Source organism: Varanus komodoensis, unplaced genomic scaffold (assembly GCF_004798865.1).
Source record: "Varanus komodoensis strain SLA01 unplaced genomic scaffold, ASM479886v1 scaffold1, whole genome shotgun sequence".
Lineage (NCBI taxonomy): Eukaryota > Metazoa > Chordata > Lepidosauria > Squamata > Varanidae > Varanus > Varanus komodoensis.
The window spans coordinates 18,502,062-18,527,172 of NW_025335268.1; the positions used below are offsets into that span (position 1 = coordinate 18,502,062).

Consider the following 25,111-nt stretch of genomic DNA (forward strand, 5'->3'; position numbering starts at 1 on the left):
GCTGGCTTCTTACTGGCTCACTGGATCAGGACCACCTCCCGGTCCTGCGATCTGTGTAATTCTGAGAGAAGGTGACTAGGCAGCCACACAGCCTACTCCAGTTCAAAGCACTGCCAAAACCAAGGTACCATTTCAGGAAGGCAGGGATGGCAGCGAGGCTCAGGGCAGGTGAGGGTGTGAACAGCTGGGGAAAGAGTGGGGGAGTCAGCATGGAAGGTGGCCCCTCACCATGCCTAGTGGTGGGGTCAGACCCTGAAATTCAAACTTGACTAAGGCTCATAGAGAATATTTATTTATTAAACAGCAATATTTATTGCACTTTAGCTTTGGAACCAAATTATTGGGTAGTAACACAAGGTACTTGCTTGCAAGGTTATATGCACGTTGGTAAGAAATATTGTTGTTATAAATGCCTTTAAAAAATCGAAGCATTTCTATGTTGCCTTTTGCTTTTGTACTGAACAGTATCTAAAAGTTTAGAACATCGATTAATTCCGGAAAAGTATTTTCATTCATCATGTAAGCATCGGATATTGTACAGCACAGCTTGTTTTTATTTCCTTGACCAATAAAAATATCAGCCTTCTTCATGGATGCATATTAAGAAGACGCAGAGAAAGCAGCCAGAAAGGGGGCAACAGGAACCTAAGAATTTTCTAAACCATCCACCCGCGGCGGATTCAACTGACTCTTGCAAACTCCTCTACACTCCGGCTTTCAGTTTAGAAATCGGAAAATAACCCGGGAACTACACTTCCCGGCATGCCACGCGTCGGCGCGCCTTCCGCAGTTGTCCCTCGCGAGGCCCAGTAGCAGCCGGCGGGGGCGGCTGTCAGGCGTTGACGGCGGCGGGACGCGCCCAGTGTGTTGCTGCTTCTCCTGCTTGAGAGGCGGCCAGTTCAGCTGCCTGGCGGGGTGCGCGCGTCGGCTCCAGGGGCTGCCCAGGCGGGGCTGGGGTTCCTCCGGCCGCGACGACGGCTCCGGCCATGGACGAGCAGGCGGGGCCCGGCGTCTTCTTCAACAACAACAACAACAAGGCGCTGCTGCCGCCGCCGCCTCCGGGCGGGGCCGGGCCGGGGCTGGAGCCGGGCGAAGCGGCGGCAGCTGCTGCGGCGGCCGCGGCGGCTGCTGGCGGCGGTGGCGTCGGCGCCGCGGCGGCCCCTGCTCCGGCCTCTGCAGCGCGGGCTCAGTACAGCGTCCCCGGCATCCTGCATTTCCTGCAGCACGAGTGGGGCCGCTTCGAGGCCGAGAGAGCCGAGTGGGAGGCGGAGCGGGCAGAGCTGCAGGTAGAGTTCCGCTCCTTTTCCCTTCCCTTCCCCTCCCGCCGCCGCGCTTATTTTCTCTTTCTCTCGGGCCAGTTTGACTCGTCCGGGCTGCTGCTGCTTGTCACTCCTGTATGTAGAAACACCGAGCGTGTAACTCTCTTCCCCTTCCCCACCCATACCTGTCGCTCTTCCTTTCTCCGTCTTTGGAGTGATTTCTCAACAGCTGGGCTCAGAGTTCCTTAGGAGGGCTTCAGTCCTCAGTGTGGTAGGAGAGTTCCTCTGAGAATATGCAGAGTGCCTTCTCGAGTCAATTTAGCCTGCCCTTTTTCTCACACAAGGTGGAAATCTAGGTTGGAAAGTCTTGCTGTAGCTACCTTGTGAAAAAGGAAATCATGAAGTAATACGTGACGGAGAAACTAGTTTTAGAGTTGGGTGCTCCCTGACAACTGTCGCTTTGGATCTGCCATGTCTGCTGTCCGGTGGGCGAGTTGCTGGAGCACAGGTGCTTGATGACTATATATTGTGATACTTACATCATCTTTAAGGCACACCATAATATGGTTTCTGTTTCTGATTCCCTACCTTGGTGGGAGGAGGGGGTATGATTAATTGATATCTCAGTTGGGATCCCTGAGAAGAGAGTTTGTCAACTTAATTATCAAAGATCAGGTGTGAACATCTATCCATCTATTAGTTATGCTCATAGAATGCATATGTCATTTGGTGGGTTCATACAGAGGAGGGTAGCCAACTTGGGTTCAAGTTCAAATATTTTGGTTTACAACTCTAGTCATCCCTAGCTGATGATCATGGAAGTTCTGGACAGCAACAAGTTGCCCACACCTTGTTTTGGAATGTTGGCTGAATGGGCTCCAATTCTGGCAATTCTATTGCAGTCTTTCATTCCCAATTAGATGGGAATGCGTGGACCATCATAAAAAATACTTGCGATTTACTTTGCATTTTTGCAACATTTCACATATATTACCTTTAAAAATCCTTATAAGAGCCTTATAACATAGGTCAATAAAATTTCCACTACCTGAAGGCTTTGATGAGCAATGGTTTTCTTCTCCTTATTACTCCTTCCTGTACTATCCATCACTGAGGCTAGTAAAGCAATAATGTCCTGTGGAACTCAGTTAAAGCTTTTAAGAGTGAAACACATTCCTGTCCTAGTTTCTGTTTTTTGTTCACATTAAAACATGAAAGCCTTTTAAATGCAAGGGATGTAATTTTTATTTTTTTAGTGTATTTATTTATTTATTTCTACTTCTATGCTGCCCTATAACCTGAGAGTTCTCTGAGTGGCTTAAAATGCTGAAACCATCAAATAAAACAATAAAATTAATTGTTAAAACATCTCATATTAAACACACACACACACACACGACCAAATACTAGATAAATTAACAAGTAAAATTAAATAAACGATAACAAAATACAATTTAAATTAACCAAAGTTTGTTTAAATGAAAAAGTTTTTACATGGCATCTAAAAGCGCAAAGTCAACACCAGCTGTATGTCCCTGGGGAGTGAATAATAGAGTCTAGGTGCCAGTGCAGAAAATGCCTGACTCCTAGCCCTTTCCCCTTTGATTTCATGGGAGGTGGGTATTTGGAAGAGGACAGAGGAAGATCTACGTGGGCAGGTAGGTGTATATGGAGAGAGGCTCTTCCTCAGGTACCCTGGTCCCAGGGTACTTGAGGAAACAAAATTGAACTCTGTGGAACTCCATGACGCAGTTACCATGGTGCAGAGTGACAGTCCCCCAGTGCCATCATCTGGAACTGGTCAGCCAGGTAGGAGTGGAATCACCACAAGGCAGTGCCCCCAGCTCCCAATCTGGCTTATTGTTCCAGAAGGATGCCATGGTTGATGGTATTGAAAGCTGTTGAGAGGTCCAGGAGGATCAACAATGTCGCACTTCCACTGTCTCTCTCCTGGCAAAGGTCATCCCACAGGGTGACCAAGGCAGTCTGTCTCAAACCCAGGTTGAAATCCAGATTGAAATGGGTCTAGATAATCTGTTTCCTCCAAAAGTGCTTGGAGCTGCTGGCATACCACCTGCTCAGTCACCTTGCCCAGGAAGGGAATATTGGCTATTAGTCTAAAGTTGTTTGCATCACCCAGGTCTAGTCCTGGTTTCTTTAGGAGTAGTGTTATTACAATTGCCTTTAAAGGGATTGGCACCACTGCAGACATAAATGCTATGGAGGAAATAGGAATAGTGGTCTGCAGCCACCTAGAGTTCAGAGTTGAGGCATGGCTTGAACTTGGATTTTCTGATGTGCAATTCACTTGTAGCTCCTGCACTTGAAACGGTCCAAAACTCCATGGTAACCTACAGCAAACTCACTAGTAACAATTGTGTAGTTGTACGGGAGCATCTCATGTACCCGTGAACATTCTGTGACATCATTTATGGTATCTGGACCATGTGAATAGGCTAGCTACTGTAGGTGATTATCGCAAACTTAGTAAATCCTAGGTGTTCCAGAAGTAATTCTTTGATGTGTATGCCATGTGTGCATAGTCTCATGCTAAACTAGATATTTTAGAGCATATAGAAGGGTCTTTATTAGGGATGCTGAAGGATTTCATTTTGTCCATGTTTCAAAGCAAAATAGCCTTATTTGTGCTTCCTGGATTAATGTGTGGATTGGTAATAGCTAATCTCAAGATTTCACATTCTGAACTGTGTGATGTGGTTTTAAGCTAGAAATTCAAACCTAATACATATGAAATGCATAGTTTAGGGTAAAACTCGTTTAGCTTTGTGAAAAAAATACATCTGGAGCCCTGTATATGTTCAAAGTGAATATGTATTTCATGCAGATTTATAAATTATCAAATGTGATACTGACATGAAGTAGAGATAGTCTGCTCCATCAATTCCTAAAATCCATTCATTTCATTGAGTGTTTTTGCTCAACAAATGCTTTAAATGCTATGGCATTCTCTAAATGTTTTAGGTTCTAGTCAGTTCTTAAAAGCCTTAATGATACACTGTGATAAAGTATAAGATGATCGGGGTCCCTTTTATATTCCAGGCTGTAGAAATAGCCACCAGCCTAACTTTTAGAAATTGGTTAGATATAAATAGGGTTATAAAAATGTATGGGCTTGAACTTGGCATAAGCCATGATCCTGAAAACACTAGAAAATGCACCTGTTTGAGTTTAGTGGCATTTATTTCTGTGTAATCATGCCCAGGATTGAGCTGCACAGAATTTGAGGAGAAAAAAGAAAGAAAGGAAGTAGAATTTAGTGCATTGAACTTCCTTGCTTCCTATTTTTCAGTGTGGGGGAAGAGCTGCTGGAACATTTCATTATCTAATCTTGCAGAATCACCTCTGCTAATCTTCCACATGAGAGGTCAATGTGCCATTTGAAGCAAAAAATAGGAATTTCCTCATCATCCATAACTAATATGAGCCCTAAGATGCTCATTCGTAGTACAGCATGGAATTGTAGCCTACCAGATAGTTGACTGGGAAGAATATATATTTTTATTCAGGTATTAGTAATGTTTATGTATGAACTTAGAGTTCTATGCCTTTTCTCTTCCATTCGCCCTATGCTGTCTGTGCAGATGAGTGACTTAATGTTTGTTTTTCCATTTGATTTCCCAGCCTCTCATTTTATGCTCATGAAAATGTGGCAGAATGTGGGATTTTATTGTTTTTGTTCAAATTTCATAGGTTGGATGAGGTGGAAAATGCTATGATTATGGAATTAAGAATCCTAGTCCATCTAGTGTTAGCTCACATTTTTAGAAATGATTTGTCTTCAGTTCAAGGTATAAGAGGAAAGGAGAAATATCATGTATTAACTGGTTATATTGGAGCAGGAAAAATCAAGTTCAGCAGTGTTTCTTCGATGTGAAGAGTAGGTGACATGGAACTGTTCTGATGAGTTGCTGACGTGGATTCAAGAAGATCCAGTTCAGTGAAAGACTTTGACATTACACAGTGTTCCTGTACTGCAGGAGCAGGAAACACTTTCGGAGTTTGGAGCATTTAAGGTGCTATTATTTGGTACCCAGAGCTCTAGCTGCTGTTTTGGCCAGGAATTGTTTTTGTTGCACATGGACTTTCCCTTGTTGGGTAAAGCTCATGCACTGAGAAACTGTTCCAAGTGAGACAGCTAGAGAAGAACTCGTCCTTCTGTCTTCATTGCGGCTGCTTCTGCAAAGCTTTCAACAGCCAAAGATTCAGCAGGGGTGATCCAACTACCACTTGCGCTAGGGACACTTTACCTGTTCTGTGTCCTGCTGATCTGGAAAGGCCCAGTGCAGGTGGAGCCATTCCAGTGGCAGGTTTGGCCCTCCCATGAAGCTGCATGCATTGCCCACTTCAGGCGGTGGCATGGAAGGAGTGGTGAATTGCACTGTTCCACCCGCGCCACTTCCACCTGGTACAGAAGCCATTCTTCTTATATCACACGTTGTCCTCTTAGGTATGGTGGATGAGATGAATCATATTGGAAGGAGCTGGGCCTCCCATTCCTGGCAAACTTCACTCCTTACAAGAATCTAAGGAAGCTGGGTTGGTATTCTTCATAGTCTGAATAAAGTCTACAGGCTGGTGGCTCACCATTCCTGATATAGAAGCAAGTAATGTAATCAGAACCTGCTCCTCTCCTAATGTATTTGAAGTTTGTATATCACATAAGCATACAGAAAGAGAATGTGATAGACTTTATATCCTTGGAGATGTTAAAGTGATCCAATACCTTCGATGTAATAGACAAAGCCATTTCTGGGTGATCTAGAGCTAAGCATGATGCAATCATGAACTCTTGCAATGGACTCTATGTCAGCTACCCTTGAAAAGCTTCAGAGAAATCTTTAGTTGACGCAGAATGTGGCTGTCAGGCTGCTAACTGGAAAACTGTAGCAGGATAATATTAAACGTGAAAGACTTGCACTAGCTTCCTTTAAAGCTCTAAACAGCCTGCCTCATTATGAACTTGTCACCCATTTGTGGCACTTTCTTCTGTGTGGCTTCCAAATTGTGGGATGTAGTCCCTTAAGAACTGTGATTGGGCATGAAGGCAGGCTTTTTAATGCTGGGAACAATAGATGGCAAAAGAAGAAGGGGACAGCAGAGGATGAGGTGGCTAGATGGAGTCACTGAGGCAGTTGGTGTGAGCTTGAGTGGACTCCAGGGGATGGTGGAGGACAGGAAGGCCTTGAGGAATGTTGTCCATGGGGTCGCGATGGGTCGGACACGACTTCGCGACTAACAACAACAACAAAAAATGTAGATTTAATCATTAGATTAATTTGGTTTTGTATTGTTTTAAGGTTGTATCATTGGGTTCCCCTTTGCTGGCTTTTAATGGTAAGGTATATACATGTTGAAGATGGTAATAATGATAATATAAATTTATACTAAAGAAATTATACTGACAAGGGACTAATTGTGCATTTTAGAGTCAAAATGATGTGCACAAAGAAATTGAGATAATTTTAAAAAATCAGTTCTTCCTCCTGCTTTATTACGATTGCAATATACCCTGCCTTTTTGCTTTAATACGGAACCCAAGGTAGATCTCATGGTCTTCCTGCGGCTCTTTATTTTATCCTCGTACCCAGCCTGTGAGGTAGGTGAGACTGAGATATAGTGACTCTCCCAGGATCTCCCAGTGAGCTTCACAGCCAACTGGAAAATAGCACATGATTCTTCGGGTCTCAATCCAGAACTGTAATTGCTGTGCCACACTGGCTCTCCAGCTGTGAGAAGCAGGTATCTGCATTGCTTTTCCAGGTCCTCCACCTTATTATCTTTAGAATGATCCACGCTTAACCCACCTCTTTTCTGCCCAGAGGAGAAGAATATTGCTACCCGCATCCTTGCAGACACATAGCACTGTAGTGCTGCACATGATCAGGGCATGCAGTAAGTGATAGATTGCTGTGATAATTATGATAATTCATATCACCTGGATTTTGACAGGCTTGGCAGTCTGCTGTAACCTCTGTGTATGTTTGTGTGTCCTAGTCTCAGAGGATTTCCAGAATTACCTATACTTAAGGATTCTCTCTGAATTGCTACAGATTTCATGATCATATAGAATGATATTCTTTTTAATTAAACCAGCTCATAAATACAGTCTTCGCTGGTATGTGAATTTCCTTGGGAATAAGTTACATTAGTCGAAGTCTTTGCAGTTGTCATGTATAGAATTCCTTTGCATAGCTATCATCCGAGAAATAAATATGATAAAAAAATCAACACCGGAAAACTTTGAAAGTTTGTTTTGGAGTAATTGTTAATTGTGACAGGATTTTAAAATGTCCTTCTGAATGTACATCATATTGGAAAGGTGACAAAGTTCCTCTCTCCCTTTCAGCAATAACAGCACTCTAGACTACAAGCAGGCAGATGGTATTATAAATACAGAGGTACTGTTTGTCCCACTATTTGTGGGAATGGGACATTCTCAAAGCGTTTCTGAGAATGTTAGTTGGTTTAAATTGTCTTTGGCCACAAATGAATAGTGTTTTTTGTCTAACACGCTGCCAGTTGTCTTTACTGTTCTTTTCTCAGTGAAAAGAAAGTGAGATGCTATAGATGTTTGTATCGCTAAATCTGAACTGTTACTCATTTACCAAAGTAAAACCTGCTTGAGCTCTTGAATACAATCAATTAACTCTGAACTCACAACAGAAGATAACTTGGGCAAGGACTAATGCCCTGTTTATATGTATTGACAAATGTGTACACATCTCTTTAAATAATAATAAAAAACACAGAGTAGCTTGCAAAAAATAAGCAATACAAAATAATACAGTATCATAAGCACAAGATAAATTTTATGAAATCAATCATATTTCAGGGTTAAATCTATTTTTAAAGACTTGGAAAAACGACAAGAGAAAAAACAGCCATGTGTAGTCTCCAGGAGAGCATTCTGCCAGCAGGGGACTGAACAGGCTTTCCTCTCATCCAGTTGTATTATCTCCGACTTTCACTGGTCAAGGAGGGCAGGTTTAAACCTCCTTATTCCTGCATGCTGAGATGTGGCAGGGAGGGAAAAGTGTGTGTGCGCATGGGTGTATAGCCCTGAACCATGACTTGGTACAATTAAAAAAAACACTTTAAAAATGGAAAAAGTATAGGATTTAGGCACTGACTTGTTTCTGTTTACAGAGGAAGCCAGTGTTCAGTGGAGGCACTTGGGTGGAGGAAGTGGCTGAAGCATTTCCTTCTTCCCCCTTTTCCCCACCACTACCTCCATTCTGGAGAGCCTTTAGGAACACTTTTCAAGTCATGCAAGAGGGGCAGCTGGAAGGAAAATCAGCATCATTCTCCACCCTCCAGCTTAAGTGGAAATTGACTAAGTACAGCTCTGGTTCGCACATGCAGTGATTTTGACTGGGCTTGTAAAGATGAAACAACTGTATTCTACATATTTGCTACAGCTTGGCATGCTCAAAACTCAAATGGTCATGTTGTCTTCGTTGTTCTTAGCTTGTAGCTTATGGTCAGTCAAATAGGATTACTTTCCATTATTTAATTCTGTACTGATTTATAGATTGTGATCTGGACTGTTAATTAGTTGTTTTTCAGATAAAAGAACTGAATGTCTTTGAGGAGAAACTGCATTTTGCATGTAAAACTATGTATCATTTTTGGGTCAAATTCTGTTCATTGCCTTCTGTTTGAATCTGGCATGGGAAATACATAAATCAAGTACTTCGTACACTTGTGGTTCAGATATGCATTCCTGTTTTTCTTGCAGTAGTCACCCAGTTTTCATACTTATCTTTATTGAGACCTACCTGTAGTTACCATAATTAGAGATGAATCTGAAAGGAAAGGTTTGACTTCTTGGGAAAGGATGGGCATTGATTCTGTGCTTTCTGCCCTTGCAAATGCTGTGTGCTGTAACTTAAGCAGTTTTTTATTCTGTCCGTCCGTCCGTCCCCCCCCCCTTTCTTTCTAACTTTTCATTTATCAGCTTAACCATTTCATCCAAGCCAACTGTCAGTAAAAAGCATCTGAATAGTGCACTTGGTGTTGCTTGAAATCTTCTGTATTGACGCAGAAGATCTTCAAATGTATTTACATTCTTTGTGTTTAGCTCACAGTTTATTCTGTCTTCTATTTTGTTTTACTAATCATTGACTGTTCTAATAATACCACACTGCTTCGGGTATGCACACACACACTGCTGAGAAGCATCACGATAGCACTCCAGACTTGTGACCCCCTGCTATATCTTTATTATGGAAATGATTAGCTAGCTAGGGAGCACAATTAAACATACATTGTTGTGTGCATGCACTCATGCATACACATCCATCCTGGAATCCATGAGTCTAAATTAGGATACCAATTTAGAAAAAGATGGAGTGAAGTAAAGGCAGTTAAAGGGTGAATGGTTTCAGAAAGCGAAGTATGAGCTAAGCAAATTATGTAACAAGCTTTCATGAGATGATGTGGAAGTTTAATTTTTAAGAGAGTTAAAGGTTAAATTTGCCTAATGAATACAGTAATGGGGCAGTACTTGTAGACGGTTCTATAAATAAATAAATAAATAATAAAAACGTGTGTGTACTGCGTAAAGATGTACACCTGCTGCATTGTGGCATCCTACCTTGCTGAGAAAAGGCACTGGGAATTTCTAGTGCAGCATCTTATTAGTCAAATCTCCTGGGACTGGTCATCTAAGATACTTCTAAATGAGTTAGCCTCTTGGTTTGTAATGACCTGGTTAAATGTAGCTATTGGCTGGGAGTTACCACAGTTTTTCCAGAGAGATCCATATTCGTGTGTCATCCTTGGGGCAAGCAGTAACCTAACAAATTAAAGAAAACATGATCTTTGGTTAAATTTCATGCTACCAAGTCAGACCTTGGGGAATTTAGATGTGGGAAGCAAATTGCCTTCTTTGTGTCCCAGGTGGTTTGTGATCCAGAGGAAGCAATAGGAAATGCATGCTTTTATTTTACTCTCTAAAGTCAGAAATTAAATATGGGGCAAATTCCTTGCTGTTCCTGAGTACAGGTGTTAATGTTCAAATTATGTAAAGTATATATATTGACAAATAAATCCAAAATTACACTGCAAGTACAAAGTTGTTGAAAACCTAGATCTTTGATCTCAAGTACAGCAACCACTAATGCTTGCACATCCTACAAATATTATCAACTGGTTTTGCAAAGTTTGTGTCTGTCTTCGCTGTGCTTGGATCAAGCCAATGATTCTTAAGATAGAAACAATGGGCAGAGTGGTGAACTTGTGGTAGCATCTCAGTCCTGCCCTGTATTTAAAGAGCTGGGTGGAGATCATAGAGCACTGTGGGTAGAGATGAGATTGGAACATAGTGCCAGGTTTATTTATGAGCACTCCTATTCTAAAGCAATTAGCTTTGGAAACTGAGCAATGCAAAGTAAGTTAAGCCTTAAAACAATAAATGTAAACATATTTGTGCTTTAATAATTGACATTTGACTATGGGTTTTCTTTCTTTCTTTCTTTCTTTCTTTCTTTCTTTCTTTCTTTCTTTCTTTCTTTCTTTTTTTTTTTTTTTTTTGGAAAAGTTACATTTTAACATTTATTTTGAGTCTGAAGTTTCATTTATTAACCTGCCCTCCCATGTTAAGTTTGGAGATACTTTGAGATAGATTTCACCCTTGGGGCTGTTGAATCAGGTTGGGCTGGAAGAACTGTATACACTTCACCTTTCTCTGTATGTACACACTCAGTATCTCTGCCTCATCCACCCTTCCTGCTTTGGGCACTTAAGAAATGGTGACAGTTGGAGTTTCATGACCTTATAGCTAAGAAGGCTTTGAAAAACCTGTTGATAGAGTGTATGTGTCTGTATATATCTGAATGTTACAAGCCTCCTTAGGAGTTGCCTGCAGAAGGGTCTGTTGACCATGGGACATTCCAAAATAAACATTTCATTCCTTCTATTAAAATACTGTTAGATATTTTAAAGTAAAATCTTGGTTTACATCTCTTTGCACAGTCTTACAGATTACATACTGTTGTGTGTGTGCTTTTTTCTTATACCAATTTAGTGAACTTTGTTAGCAGTTTTATATTAGGGTAAACAATAGAGAGTTTTGGTGCACCTTAAAGGCCAGCAGAGTTGTTCTGGCATAGATGCTGTTCACTTCATGTCCATGAAAACCTATGCCAGAATACATTTATTAGTCTTTAAGGTGTTGGAAGACACTTGGTTGTTTTTGCTGCAACAGATTTAACACAACTAGTCCCCTAGAAACCAGCTGAAGGAGTATGCCTTCTGAGCATCATTTTCTTATCACCAGAGCCATACTGCTATTTATGAGTATTTGAAGCTGGACTCATCACTAATGCTGATGGTCATATTAAACCATGCTTTCCCAAAAGGTTGACACCATGGAGGGAAAATTCATACCCTGTTTTATTCTGGAAAAACAGTATTTTTATGATTTGCTATTTTTAAAAGAACATATGATAAGTCCACTGGGTACATCTTTGATACCAGCCACTTATATATACCAGACTTGTCCTTCCAATGTATAATGAAAACAAAGTCAATCTTCATTTCTTTTTCCTTAAAAATGGTAAAATATTACCATTTAATTACATCCTTGATTTTCTAATACCCTTTGAAATCTGTTTCAGAAACTCTTTTTCTATATTAGACATCCTGATACAGAGAAATTTGCAAAGTTGTCTGCTTTGTAAGTGGATGTGTTTTGAGAGTAAGAGGTCTGCAACAAGAAAAGTGTATGCATTGCCACTGTTATAACTTTGTAACTCCTCTAAGAGTACTATTATGTTATGGGTTACAGGTAGACAAGCCTCTTAAAGTATGCTGCAGTGTGGAATGTTGAATAATCACTTGAATTTCACTCCTGCTTTCTCTCAGGTACTTGGCTTACCAAAAAAAAAAAAAAAAAAAAAAAAATAGCTGTCAAGAGCTATGCCATGGAACTGTTGTAGGAAAGCAAGTTAATTTTCTTTCAATACTTCTTTGTAAAGCTGTTGTCTCTTTCAGGCCCAAATTGCCTTCCTTCAAGGGGAAAGAAAAGGTCAAGAGAACTTGAAAAAAGATCTAGTGCGAAGAATAAAGATGCTGGAATATGCTCTGAAACAAGAAAGGTATTATGCTTCATGATTGTTATCTATATCTTGAATTGTCAACTATGAGTACAGGAACTGCTTATCTTGAAGAGACAACACTAACCCTCTGATTCCTATTTTCTCTCCCCTCCATAATAAGATATTAAATGCCCTTTAACTGGCTATTTGGGTATTTCAAAAAAGGCACGGCCATATTTGATGTACGGGTAATGGGGAACCATCCATTTTGGGTTCCTGATCAGAGGTTGTAGACATCACTTCATCCCTGAAGATGGGAATGAGGGCTCCTATTCCCCCTTCATTCTTGCTCACAGTTGGCCCAGGTTATGCAGGATCCTTACCTTATCATACTTTTTTATAATTGTCCCAGATTTTAATGTCACCACTGGAAGAAGTAGTTTCCCAGAACAATGCTACATAACTTTAATGGTTACTTTCCACATTACATTTCATAGATCCTGACATCCAGTTTGCTCCTTCAGGCCTCTTCTGGATGAAATACTTTTTTTAAAGATTAGAATTTAATTATTGTGCAGGTCTTTTCTCAACTGAATGCAGTTCAGCTATGTCAGCAATGAACAACTCAGAATACATTACACAGATATTCCAACAATTTATTCCAGTATGGACTTCTGTCAAAATCATTATCAGCAATTGCAATGGTCAGCTGCTGGTGGATTTTTAAAAATGGTTAGAGTTAGTAATTAGCTATTCATTTGCTAGTTTCCCCATCTTTCCTTAGACTTTTAAAAAGTTTATTGCAGATTTTAATACATGAAGGGTGAAATCCTGTGGGGATGCCTGTAATCTTCTGAACTCAAAGGATTACAGGCATCCAATGGCAGAAGCAGCACAGAGGCAAAGATCATTTCTGCGCTGCTCTTGCTTTGCAAAGCATTTGGATGGACCACTCTGGCGAAGTGCAGCATTTTTGAGGAAATCAGTAGGAGGCAGAAGTCTCCCACATTCCTCCCCCTGAGGCCACTTTCTTGACCTTGGAGTGTAGTTGCTACAGTTATATTCTTGTTGTCAAGGTAGGGGACGCAGCTCCAATTCCTAGAATGGAGTGTTGTCTGACCTCAGGTCTGTGAATCTGAAAGATCTTGTGTCTCTCAGATGCTGTCTAGGGGGTGTAGGATTGCTCCTTTAGGCACAAAGGATGATCAATAATTCCTACAGCCTACACTTGAGATTTCAGTGAAATGTGCATTTGTCACGTGTGCAGTTTTCCTGCATGTAAACAATATCCATCTAAGAAATTTTGTATGAGACAACCCTTAGAAATATTCGAGTTGGAGAGAAAAGTAGTGGTGCAGAATGATACAAAATTATATAAGAATAGTTGAGCCAGTCAATATTTATTGTTCATAACCGTAGTAATTTTATAATTCCAAATATACAAAAATAAAATGCAGAATGCTAACAATTTAAAATACAATACAAATACAGAAAAAAATTAAATCAATACAAAGTTATGATAAAATTATGGATCCTTTTAGAAAAGCAGAAAAAATATACAATAATTAAAATGACACAGTTAAAATCACATTTCAACCTCCATGAGAACAATAAAGGACCAGTCCTCTATAAAGTGGTATAAAGCTACAAGATTCTGCCTAACAGAATTTTCTAGCAGCCAGGACAAATTTTGCAAGTTGTATCATAATTTATACATTATTGCATGTGAGCAATATACAGATAATTTATAATTTGGACAGATCTGGTCCAAGACAGATCTATTTGATAAATCAAATGTCAGTTTATATAACAGATATTCGTTTGAATAAGACATTTGTGTAATAGCATACAAGTCCTACTGCTAGCAAAAGAGAGAGCTGGTATAGCTGTTAAGAGTGCAGGAATGGGACTCAGAAGATTTGGGTTCTAGTCCCCACTCAGCCATGGAGCTAACTGGGTGACTATGGGCCAGTCACAGACTCTTAGCCCAACCTATCTCACAGGGTTGTTGTGAGGATGGGATTGAAAGTAGGAGAGTTATGTACGCCACCTTGAGTTCCTTAGAAGGGGAAAAAAAGGTGTGGGGGGTGTAAAATAATAAATGAAAATGGATCTTTTATTTAGTCTACCATTTAACTGCGTTGGAACCCATGGAAAGTAGAACTTCTGTAATCCCATAAGTATGTACTGAATAACTTATAGAAATTACCCAAAAATGTCGAGCTGAGGTTTGCTGTTCTAAGAAGCATTTTTTTTGACAAGTGCAAATCATTCATAAAAGGCAGCTTCAGCTAATGCAGGGCAAGAGCTTGTACTTCTATGGAGAGCCTCTACACATAGAAGGGATAGGTTTACCTCTCTCATAAAAGAGTCCTGCACTACCTCTAAGGTAGAAACATTTGTATATCTCCATATCTGCATGATACAGGAATTGAGGAAATACTTTCTTTAAATATACCTCAGCTGTTAGTGCAACCAAGCTTTGCCCTTGGTATTAAAAAACAAAACACAACACATTACCATGTATCAGATGGAAGGATTTCAGATTGACTGCCTTCAAATGTGGAATTCAAGAAATCTGGGCAGTAAACCTGGGTTCCAAGTATCTGAAGTTAAGCTGCCATTCAATGGGTTTGTTACCTCATTGAATGTTATCCCAGTATCCAACTTTGAGACATGGTTTTTCTTTTTTTTCTCAGAAACTACTATTTTTATTTTTGCATGGTTTATTTGGTGCTGTTTTATGCAGAACTCACTCAATTAAGTCAGTAACCTCTTCCTTATCAGTAACAATAACAACAACAACAACATCATCAGTATATAACAGAACTGATAACTTGACATCCTGAATTGAAAGTGGGCAAAATTCAAACCACTCAGCTCTTGTATTAATATAGAAATTAAAAGGAAAGAGAACCAACTCTCTCTCTCTCTCTCTCTCTCTCTCTCTCTCTCTCTCTCTCTCTCTCTCTCTCTGTGTGTGTGTGTGTGTGTGTGTGTGTGTGTGTGTGTGTGTGTGTGTTTAAAAACCCTTGACATTTTTCTTCTGTACTTTTATATGCAATGCAATAATTGGATCCCTGCACTCTGAGTACTCAGAATGGCTTAGTTTATTTTAGTTTATTATTTATAGCCCCAATTAAATTAGTGACCTCAAAACTGAAGTTGGCATCACCTTTGTGATAGATATACAACCTGGAATATGTTCCCAGGCAGGAATTTTCACTTGTGCAAGAATGCTTCCAAATTTCCCATTCATATTAATGGTATTTATGGTCGTTGCTTTTACTGAATACCTTGAAAATACATGAAAGGCACAATCAGCAGCAGAAGAGGGTATTGTGTGTTGGCCGTCCACATATAGGCTGGGTTCCAAAGAGCTATTTTGGGTGAGCCTAAGAAGTTGAGATAAGGAACAGGATTTTGGACTTGAAACAACAGATCTTGAAGCTCTTGCAAACTGCTTCTGTAATTTTGCTCAGTTTCAAGTTCCATTGAGAGGAGCTGCTTAAAGAAATGTTTGATATCTGTGGGAGCACAGTTACTAGTTCTATTGCTTTTTTGGATTCTGGCCTTATATTGTGGATATTGTTATGAATACAGTTGAGCTATGTAATAAAACTGAGTTGGGTTGGATCCAGAGTTCCTGTGAGTGGGTGATAACTGCTTGGAAGGGTTGGAGGGGGGCATATTGGCTGATCTTTCCTCTGAAACTCATGCTTCCTGAAGAAATGTTCTGGAGAATTACAAGATCCTCAGGGAAGTGTAAGAGGTACCATGGGGCCTGAAAGGAGAATCAACAAAAATAGTCCTATCCTTTTTCTTTTGGTTAGCAGAGGCATCTCTGCTGGATCTCAGTTCCTTTCATGAACAGAAGTAGCTCTTTTCATAGAAAAACATTTGCTTCCCTTTGTATTTGGAAAATTAGTACCATTTTAAAAAGGAAAAGATTCAAGCCATAAATAATTTGATTTGTTGCAATTTTGGTATAGATGATGGAATAGGGCTTCCATAATATAATAAATTCTAAATAACTTTTGCTTATTCTTTTTTGCACCCACTAGGTTAAAGTTTCATCTTGTATATTTTCAGCACCATATTTTGACAAATGTTTCTCTAGATGCAGTTCACAAGATCAGAATAAGAACCAGTGGCTTATTTAAATTGCAGTCTGTGCCAGGCATGATTTCCACAATCACTGTCTAGGTGCACATGTTATCCATGCCTGGGTGGCATGGCTTGTTGGAAGAGAAAACAATTGTCTATTAATCCTGTGACTATTCACGGGTAATTGGAGGTTTGTTGCCCCTTCCCACAGCCAAGCTCCCCAAGTCTGGATGATGCAGCATGCTACTCCTGGCCAGGGATTATGGAAATTGTGCCTGGGACATGATGTAGGTTAAATAAGCCACTGTGGCTTATTTTGATCATACAGAACTGCTCAGTGTATCATGTTATCATTTAATAAATACTTTTGTATTTCAAACATTCTTCCAATGTCTATCTTACCTACAGGTTCAACCTTTTAAAATAATTTATTTTTATGTAAGTCACTGGAGTTACATTTCTGGTCAGTGTGAGACTAGAGCCTTATCCTTAACAGAGATCCTGCCTCAGTGCTTTTCCTGGCAGTGCTGCTTGTTTATGTCTCTTGGTCTGGCAGTAACTCCTGGTTTTTCTGTGAATGTTTGGCAAACCTGCTTAGCACAGCTGGTTTAGATTTTTCAGGTCTTAAGATTGCAGGTTTGGCAGCCAAACTGGCCCTTTTGTAGGAGCAGGCCTTGTGAGATTAATTGGTCAATTGTTGGTAATTCATGTATATCAAACATACCTAATGCCAAATTCAGATAAAACAGATTATAGTATTTCTGAAGGTTTAAAAAATCAAATTTAGGGAGGGATTTACCAGGAAATATGCTTTATTTGCTTTAGCTACATTAAAGAGTGGGAACAAAATAGATTTTAGCCTGCTTCAAAAAGTGGGTGGGTAGCATTTTCACACACTAATTGATTTCCTCTTTCTTTGTTTCTTTCTTTTCTTTCTTTCAGAGCAAAATATCACAAGTTAAAATATGGCACAGAGCTAAATCAGGGAGACATGAAACCCCCGAACTATGATTCTGGTAAGAATTGAACTGTGTGGTGGGAAGCAATTAAGACTGGGCTGATAATTCTGACAGCTTGGGAAACTGGCTTCCCAGTTTGATATGTATATAACTGTACCCGGGCTTAGACAGTACAAGTGAATAATGGGATTGTTAGTATAACTGCTTTGCCACATGCAACTCTTTTTCCTGTTCAGTTTACCTAGAAGTTCAGGGCAGTTTGATTCCCAAAGGAGGAGAGCAAGGATGTCCACTTGATCTTGTGACCCATCTAAATCTTAGTAACGTTGTCCAAACTGATTGGGAGTTTTAGTTAACACACACTTAGTAAGTCATTTCTTTGTTGAATGGATAGGTAGACTGCTTCTTCAAGTTCACTATAGATACCCAGAAAAAGCATAGATTTGCTATATCTGGTATAAAATCTGAAGTTTATATGGGTCTACTGGGGAAATTATATTCTCCATATATTTATTATTACAGTTTTTATTGAGAAATTTCCAATAAAATATAAAAGAGGTAGGGAACTGGAAATCTTTTATTCATTGTAACTGTTAGAAAATGACTCTACCTTGTTTAAAGGTGGATGGATGGTTTGTTTGTTTGTTTGTTTTCGGACCAGCATGCATCACTGTTGGTTGGTCTCCCTCCTCTTCCCCTTTGGTCCTCCAGCTGGTTGGTAGTCTAGTGTCTTTCATGACAGAACCAGAATTCTTGTCTCTCTATCCCCATAATGTTCACTACCTTTCTGTTTGTTTGCTTGATTTAGAGCCTCAAAAATGGGCAATTGAGACTGTAGGGTTTTTTTTTTAATGGCTCGAGAAAGTAATAGATGTTGTTGTGCCTGGTCCATGTATGTTTCATCTGTCAAAGAGAGGGAACGGTGGTTGATAAGATAGATGAAAATTAGCAAGGAAAGAGTGCATGTAGGCTAATTTGTCCACAGCTGCTGAGTTTATTGGTTTAAAATTATCAGTAAAGGAAAAACATAGGTGGCAACAAGATTAGTGTCATATCAGTGTGATCCTCTGGATTTCAAGTGTTGAGATTAGAGGTTTCAGTGCCCTCCACATTTTTGACTCTTCCCCAAAATACTCCAAAAAGGGAGTATTAAACTTCCTCTCCACTTTTCAGAGCGGTTTAAAAAATAGTGGATGGTAAATAAATTTATACCTTTTTCATGGATGGGAGGCTTCCTCTGCATTTATCTTCCACCCTTGAAATCATCTTATATTCCACACTGTGCAAATTAACAATTAAATTTAAATTTGCACATTTTATTTTTAAAATTTTTACTATTACTGATAATAAATGCTCATTTCATGGCTGGGAGATAAATGGAGAGGCAACTTGTATTATATTTCCCCTCAATTTATAAGCCATGTGTATATTTCTCAGGGTTTTAAAAATGCAAATTTAAGCAAAAACTTAGAGGTGGAAGAACTAGTTTGGAGCAGTGGGGCACCTTGCTCCCTTTGACACCTGAAACTTACAGCAGTTGAGAATTTTCAAGTTCACTTAGAAAACAGAGTCTTGTTTTTTAATAGATATGCTTAACATGCAGAATACACATCATCCTCATTTTTATCATTACATACATTTTAGTGCTTACTAATTTGTGGCTCTTTGACCATTAATGTACCAGAGTAGCCAAACTTGTGGTTCTTTGGCAGTTCTGTTGTGCCACCAAAGGTGCCAATCCTTTTTGAATCTTGGCATCCTCCCCAGTGGACTGAGCAGTCCCTGCCCACTGCAGCTTTTTTGGTTGCAGGCACTTCTTTGGACAAAGGGAAAGCATCCCGCATGCAGAAGAGGAAGGAGACCACTGAGGAAACATGGAGGGTAGCAGATGGAAGCAGTTGCCTGGAATGTGTAAGCAACATGAGAAGGGAGAGTCACTGTGCACGTTCAGATGGCACTTTTAGCCCTCGGAATTTTACTCATGCACTGTGATTAAATTATCCTGTGCCCAGCAGACAATCAGGCCCAGCAGGGGGTTGCTTGCCTCCTCCTCCTCCTCCTCCTCCTCTCCTCTGTCCCTCCCACTCCTTCAATATTTCATTATTTCAGTGTGCGTGTATCAAGATGTCACCAGAGCTTCAGTAAACCATTGAGTGCTGGCTGTGGTTTGACTTGAAAGCTACCATTAAAGTCTGCTTTTCCAGTCCTGGAGGTGCCCTCCAAGCACACCCAGTGGTACTTCAGGGTCTGCCATGATTTTTTTTAAATTGAAGTATCCCTCCCACTACCTTTGCTTGAGAGCCAGCCTGTCAAAGTATGATAAAAGCAGCTCCTTGTAAAGACTGCACTTTGCAGAAACGGGCTGTTTCTCCATTTTTGCAGTGCAGTCCCCCAGGTTTTTTGGGGAGTTCTGATGCCCTGAGTGTTGACAGTCCCCAGTCTCAAAACCTGGTAAAAAGTATGTGCAGGGAGGCCGGCAGGATGGTAAAAGTGGGAGGAGATATTTTCCATTCCCCCCCCCAATGGACCAACAGCACAGCTGTACTATATCTGTTACCATATCTCTTCTTCCATCCCATTTGGCTTCTGTATGGAAGCAGACTATAGCTTCTAGATTCTTCAGGCAGAAGAATGCCATTCTTTGGCATTCTCACGTTATTACCTTTTTAAATCTTTACATGTTTAACAAGCACCCTGCTGCTTTTAATAAACCCATAGCCTATCCTGTTAGGACAAACCCTTGTGCTAGAAGGAAACATAGCAGCTGTGCATCTTTCTTTTCTCAGGCTGAATAGCATCCACATTCAGGCCGAATAGCATCCACATTCAGGCTGAATAGCATCCACATTCGAAAAGTAAATCATATAAAAACAAAGGTAGCAGCAGTGTGGACCATAAGAAAACTTCCAAAATCCATATTGTCCAGTAGCTTTCTTAGGCCAATTCAGATCACATAAAAGGTACGGACTTTTGAGACTGCCAGATCTTTTCATCAGACAAGATGCTACAAAAAGCAGGTTGGCAGAGGTAGGTGGACAAAGGCTGACTAGAAATTTTAGTCAGGATGTCTGCATAGTCTGCCGATGTAGTCTGTGAGAAAAGAGGGTTTACAGACATTCAAAGTGGGTTCTTTCAGGTGATCTGGTGGTTTCTGTGCCACTAGGAGCATTACTCTTAATGAAAAGGGATAATTTAACTTGGAGTCCTGCATTGAGCAGGGGGCTGGACCTAATGGCCCTCTTGTCCCTTTTAACCTTGCTATTCTGTGATTCTATAAAAAAGCAATTTTTGATCCTCTGTTTGGAGCTGTTACCTTCAAGCTTTCTCAATTTTACAACTTCCTCCACTGTAGTACAAATCAGGCTTTCTTTCTTTGGGTGCTTCCAAACAGAGGCCTCTCAACATAACCAATTAGAAGTCATTGTACATATTCCTTCTTTTTTTTCCATAATCATGTTTCTGTGGAAAGAAAAAGACAAAGGTAGAGGAAAAACATAGGAGGGTTATTAGAGGAAGATTACATCATCTTCACTTCCATAAAATTCTGTGAATGAGATGGGGTAAATGGATGCCAAAAGCCTCTTTTGCAAGCATCCTTTATGTGCTCACATACTTCTTAATGTACATTTTTGAACCTGCAGAACATACAGTGATTGAAGCATGTATTAGAATATATGTATATTGCACAAACTTATAGAAATTAAACATACATTATGTAGATATAAACAAACATATAATAACTGAGTTTTCTTTCTCAAACCTAGTACAATACACAACTTTCTGAGAAAAAGAACTCAAACTGTGTTCATTTCCAATTATCTTTATTTTATTTACATTTTCAGTACAATGTTTTACTGAGAGCCAATGTGGCGGAGTCTTGAACTGGGGATCTGGGTTCTAGTCATTGCTAAGCCATGGAGTTCACTGGGTGACTTTGGGCCACTCACAGACTCTCAGCCCAGGCTGCCTCACAGGGCTGTTGGTGTGAGGATAAAATGGAGAGAAGGAGAATCTTGTAAGCTGCCTTATGTTGCATGCAGGAAGAAGAAAGGAGGGGTATAAACAGTGTTGTAGTAGTACTAATATTACAATTTTTTAAACCTGTGTTTCACTGTGATTTGACCTATTTTGTTTACTTAGTCACTGCTAAAAGATAAAACTGAAAAACTCCTCAGTCTGGTTCATTTATTATACCGGATTTTGTCTTGTTTTCATTTTTTAGATGAAGGGAATGAAACTGAAGTTCAGCCACAGTCAAATAGTCAACTAATATGGAAACAAGGACGACAGTTGCTCAGACAGTAAGTTGCCTTTTTACATTTTCTTTTATTGCCCAAAATATGAAAGGTAAGAGAGAGTTTTTTAAAGAAATGGCTGTCAAAATATTCAACCCTTCCTGATGCTGAAAGATTAAACTACTTCTGAACAACTTTTGTAAAAACTGTATTGTAGATGCTGCATGAGTAAAACTACTTCTGAACAACTTTTGTGAAAACTGTATTGTAGATGTGGCAATTTTTGTCATAATATGTTTTTAAATTCTTAAATAATGGTGTATGACCTATGGGCTTTTAAACCAAAAATAAACGAACAAATAAACAAGTTACCTAATAGTTGTATTCTTATCCTAGTATGCTTGTTTTCATTGTCCTGCTAAACTCTTTTGTGGCTGATTATTCACTAGTACTATAACACTTAATACTGCAAGAGCAGTGTTCCTATATTTTTGCTAGATATGAGCAGTTTCAGTGCTTGTGGTACTAGGCAAAGGAGAATCAGAATGTGCTCCACCCAGACTAATGAGCTTGCTGGAGCCAACAGGCAGGAAGAATTCATTTGGGTGAAAATATTTATTCTTGGTGATTATCACATTAATATTTAAATATTTTGCTGAAAAATTAAAAGTAGGAAGGAAGGTTCAACTATATTTAGTGGACAGGAGATTTTAAATCAAGCTTGGTTTGTCAAATCGTCCAGTGGAAATGAAAATTTAAAGCAGTCGTAACTGAGGGGTGAAATCCAATGTTGGACAAGCAGATGCTTGCTTTATCAACAGGACTAACTGTAAGGGATCATCCCCCAATCCTCTGGAGCAGATGTTGAGGGTGTGTAAATGCTGCAAGGGTGAGACCGAATCGCCTCTTCCCCATTATGCTGGTGGTAGCATTACTGTTGGTGGGAAGTACACCTGTTAGTGGGAAGTGCCTTGCCATAGCTACACTTTCACATATTTCCCCCTGTTTTAATCTGTTTGAGCCAACTTTATTATTAAACAGTATACAGGTGAAAGTCAGTCCAGAGTATTTTTTGAGGCATCCAATGAAGAAGGGGACACATTTTTGCTGATCTCATCCCTTGCAAGTTGCCGCTTTCCATATTGTTCCATAAAACTCCTCTGTCCTCGTCAGAGGAATGATTCACGGGAGCACTTCTTTGGGGGGATGGAGGAAGTGTCAAAACTAACAATTAGTTGCCATTCTGCAAGCAGGTGTGCCCTATGAGGAAAGTTCTGCTCACATGAACACTGCAATTAATTCACTAAATTTATGAAAGAACGTTTTGGCTCATTTTTGCAGGGGGTAATATAGTGAATAATGTGTTTGTGAATACAGGGATCTCTTTGGTTTTCTTGGGGACTATAGAGGCTGGTACTGCAAGAGGCAGCCCCTCCCGCAGCTGATGCAAGATGATTTGTGAGCCTGTTGTGTCTGCACAGAGCCACATTCTTCTTCTTCCCATTTTATGGTTGATCAGTTCTAGGTGGGTAGTAGCAATTGATTGCAATCTCTGTGACAGCTCCTGAGCAACTGACATGTATTCTGTTTGTACAGATACTTGCAAGAGGTGGGATACACTGACACGATACTGGATGTGAAGTCAAAACGGGTACGAACTTTGTTAGGTCTCTCGGGTGATGGTCTTGACAGAGAAAATGATAGAAACCAAGAATTGATGGTGAATGGCACAGACGCTGAGCTTAAAGAAAAAGTGATGATTGGGTAAGTTTTATTTGGTTTATGCTAGTAATACAAGTTATTCATAAAAATAATTAAACTTCCAGTGGTGTGGTACATTCCACCAATATGACATTTAAACAGTGTGGATATTTTCTGAATCTTTTATAAAAATAAGGTCTTCTCTCCCCACTTCTATTACTTCCAAGCTGTGCAACAACTAAATTGACAATTAAATTTCTAGGTTTATGTAGTTTAGTATATTAGAAGGGTTCTTTACTAAAGCACTCTAGTAGGATACAGGTGTGATCAAGCTCAGGTAGGACCTTTATGGCCTTGACTTATCTGTTTCTTGTGCAATTTTTTTAAAAAATGTCATATCTTGATATGCAAGATGGATACTTCTCAGCTTTCGAAATGTCATCACACTAGTGCATTGCCATAGCTGGAAATTGAAGGGGGAAAGTAATATAGTTATTTGTAAAAACAATTCTTAATTCAGGGACTTCACTTTTTAAAATTCTTTGTTTTTCTTCTGGGACAACTTTGCTGATAAACACGTGCTCTTATTTACTGTTATTGGAGTAGTTTCAAATCAGCAAATACAAAAAACTGCTGTACAAGAAAATTTTATTTTAAGACCAAAAGGTGGCCCAAGGCTTCCTTAAAAAAGAATTATTTGTTCTGTCCATAGAGCTATTTACGCAAGTCAATGTATTTGCTAATGTACAGATCCCAGTGAAAACTTTTACAGTCAAGAGCATCATGTGACTCGGGATGCATCCTGGAAGATTTCGAGTACATCAATGGAAACATTATTTTGATAGTTTGACAGATATAATCCTACTCACACATGTTTCATAATATTTAATGAAAGAAATTTTGCACTTCTTCAGATCAGCACACTGCTTTTACAAAAGATAAGTACCACAGCTCAGCATGAATGAACTCAGCAGAGGTTACTAAAAAATTAACCTTTGTATTAACATTGAGCATTTTCAGTGTTTGCTGTGAATGTAAAGGATGCATTTGCCATTAACATCTTTGGCAAAAGCAAAAGAGAAAAATGAGATTGGCTTGTCAGTTTGGGTATAGCATTGTGTGGTATACCAGTGAGTTTTCATCTTAATCCCTGCTTATTTATTTTAATAATGTTACCTTTCCCTTGGCAAGTTGAGTAATATTTTTGGGATTGCATTGTTTGATGTATAAATGTGCAATAATAAAGCTGAACACATTTCAAATTTCTGATTTTCAGATATTGATTTTAATGGAGAAGTATAATTGTAAACAAGTTTGCTTGTCAGGCAATATATTTAAAGTTTTGGTTTTTTAAAGAAAACTTACTTTTCCTTTAAACAATTCTTGAGAGTACAAGTTCTTATTACTGTATAAGCATCCACATTCAGTTTTGTAGTGCCTGAGTTTTGAAGCAGCTTTTTAATTTTTTTAACTGCTGTTAAATAGGTTTTAACCGTCCCATACATTGAATATTGTAAAAAAATCATAACTGATGAAGTCTCCTAGCTAATTGAACAACAAATTGGCATTCATACTAAAAGCTTCAAGTTTCAAATGTATACTAGTAGTTAAATATTAGACTCGTGAAAGAACTTTGCAATAATAATTACAACAATAACATGTTACTTTAAACTCTACTTTTGTTTTTAACCTTCATTTTGCTGTGCCTTACATTCTTTGGGTCAGACTTTAGATATGTCAAGCTTCTATGTCGCTCCCAATTGACCTTTTTCACATCAGTTACTGCTGTT

At 39.4% G+C, this 25,111-nt stretch overlaps 1 protein-coding gene across 3 annotated transcripts in view; it reads left to right on the forward strand.

Moving 5' to 3' along the window:
- The first annotated feature begins 832 nt into the window (after positions 1-832).
- The window catches only part of STRN (striatin), a 55,820-nt gene continuing 31,541 nt past the window's right edge, over positions 833-25,111 (forward strand). For 2 of the 3 annotated variants that reach the window (XM_044455428.1, XM_044455512.1), the window contains exons 1-5: positions 833-1,286; positions 12,276-12,379; positions 17,369-17,442; positions 21,608-21,686; positions 23,217-23,384. In XM_044455428.1, coding sequence (XP_044311363.1) covers positions 987-1,286; positions 12,276-12,379; positions 17,369-17,442; positions 21,608-21,686; positions 23,217-23,384 — 725 coding nt within the window. In that variant the 5' untranslated portion in view covers positions 833-986. The remainder of the gene's footprint in view (positions 1,287-12,275; positions 12,380-17,368; positions 17,443-21,607; positions 21,687-23,216; positions 23,385-25,111) is intronic. The other variant, XM_044455590.1, reaches the window with a different exon arrangement.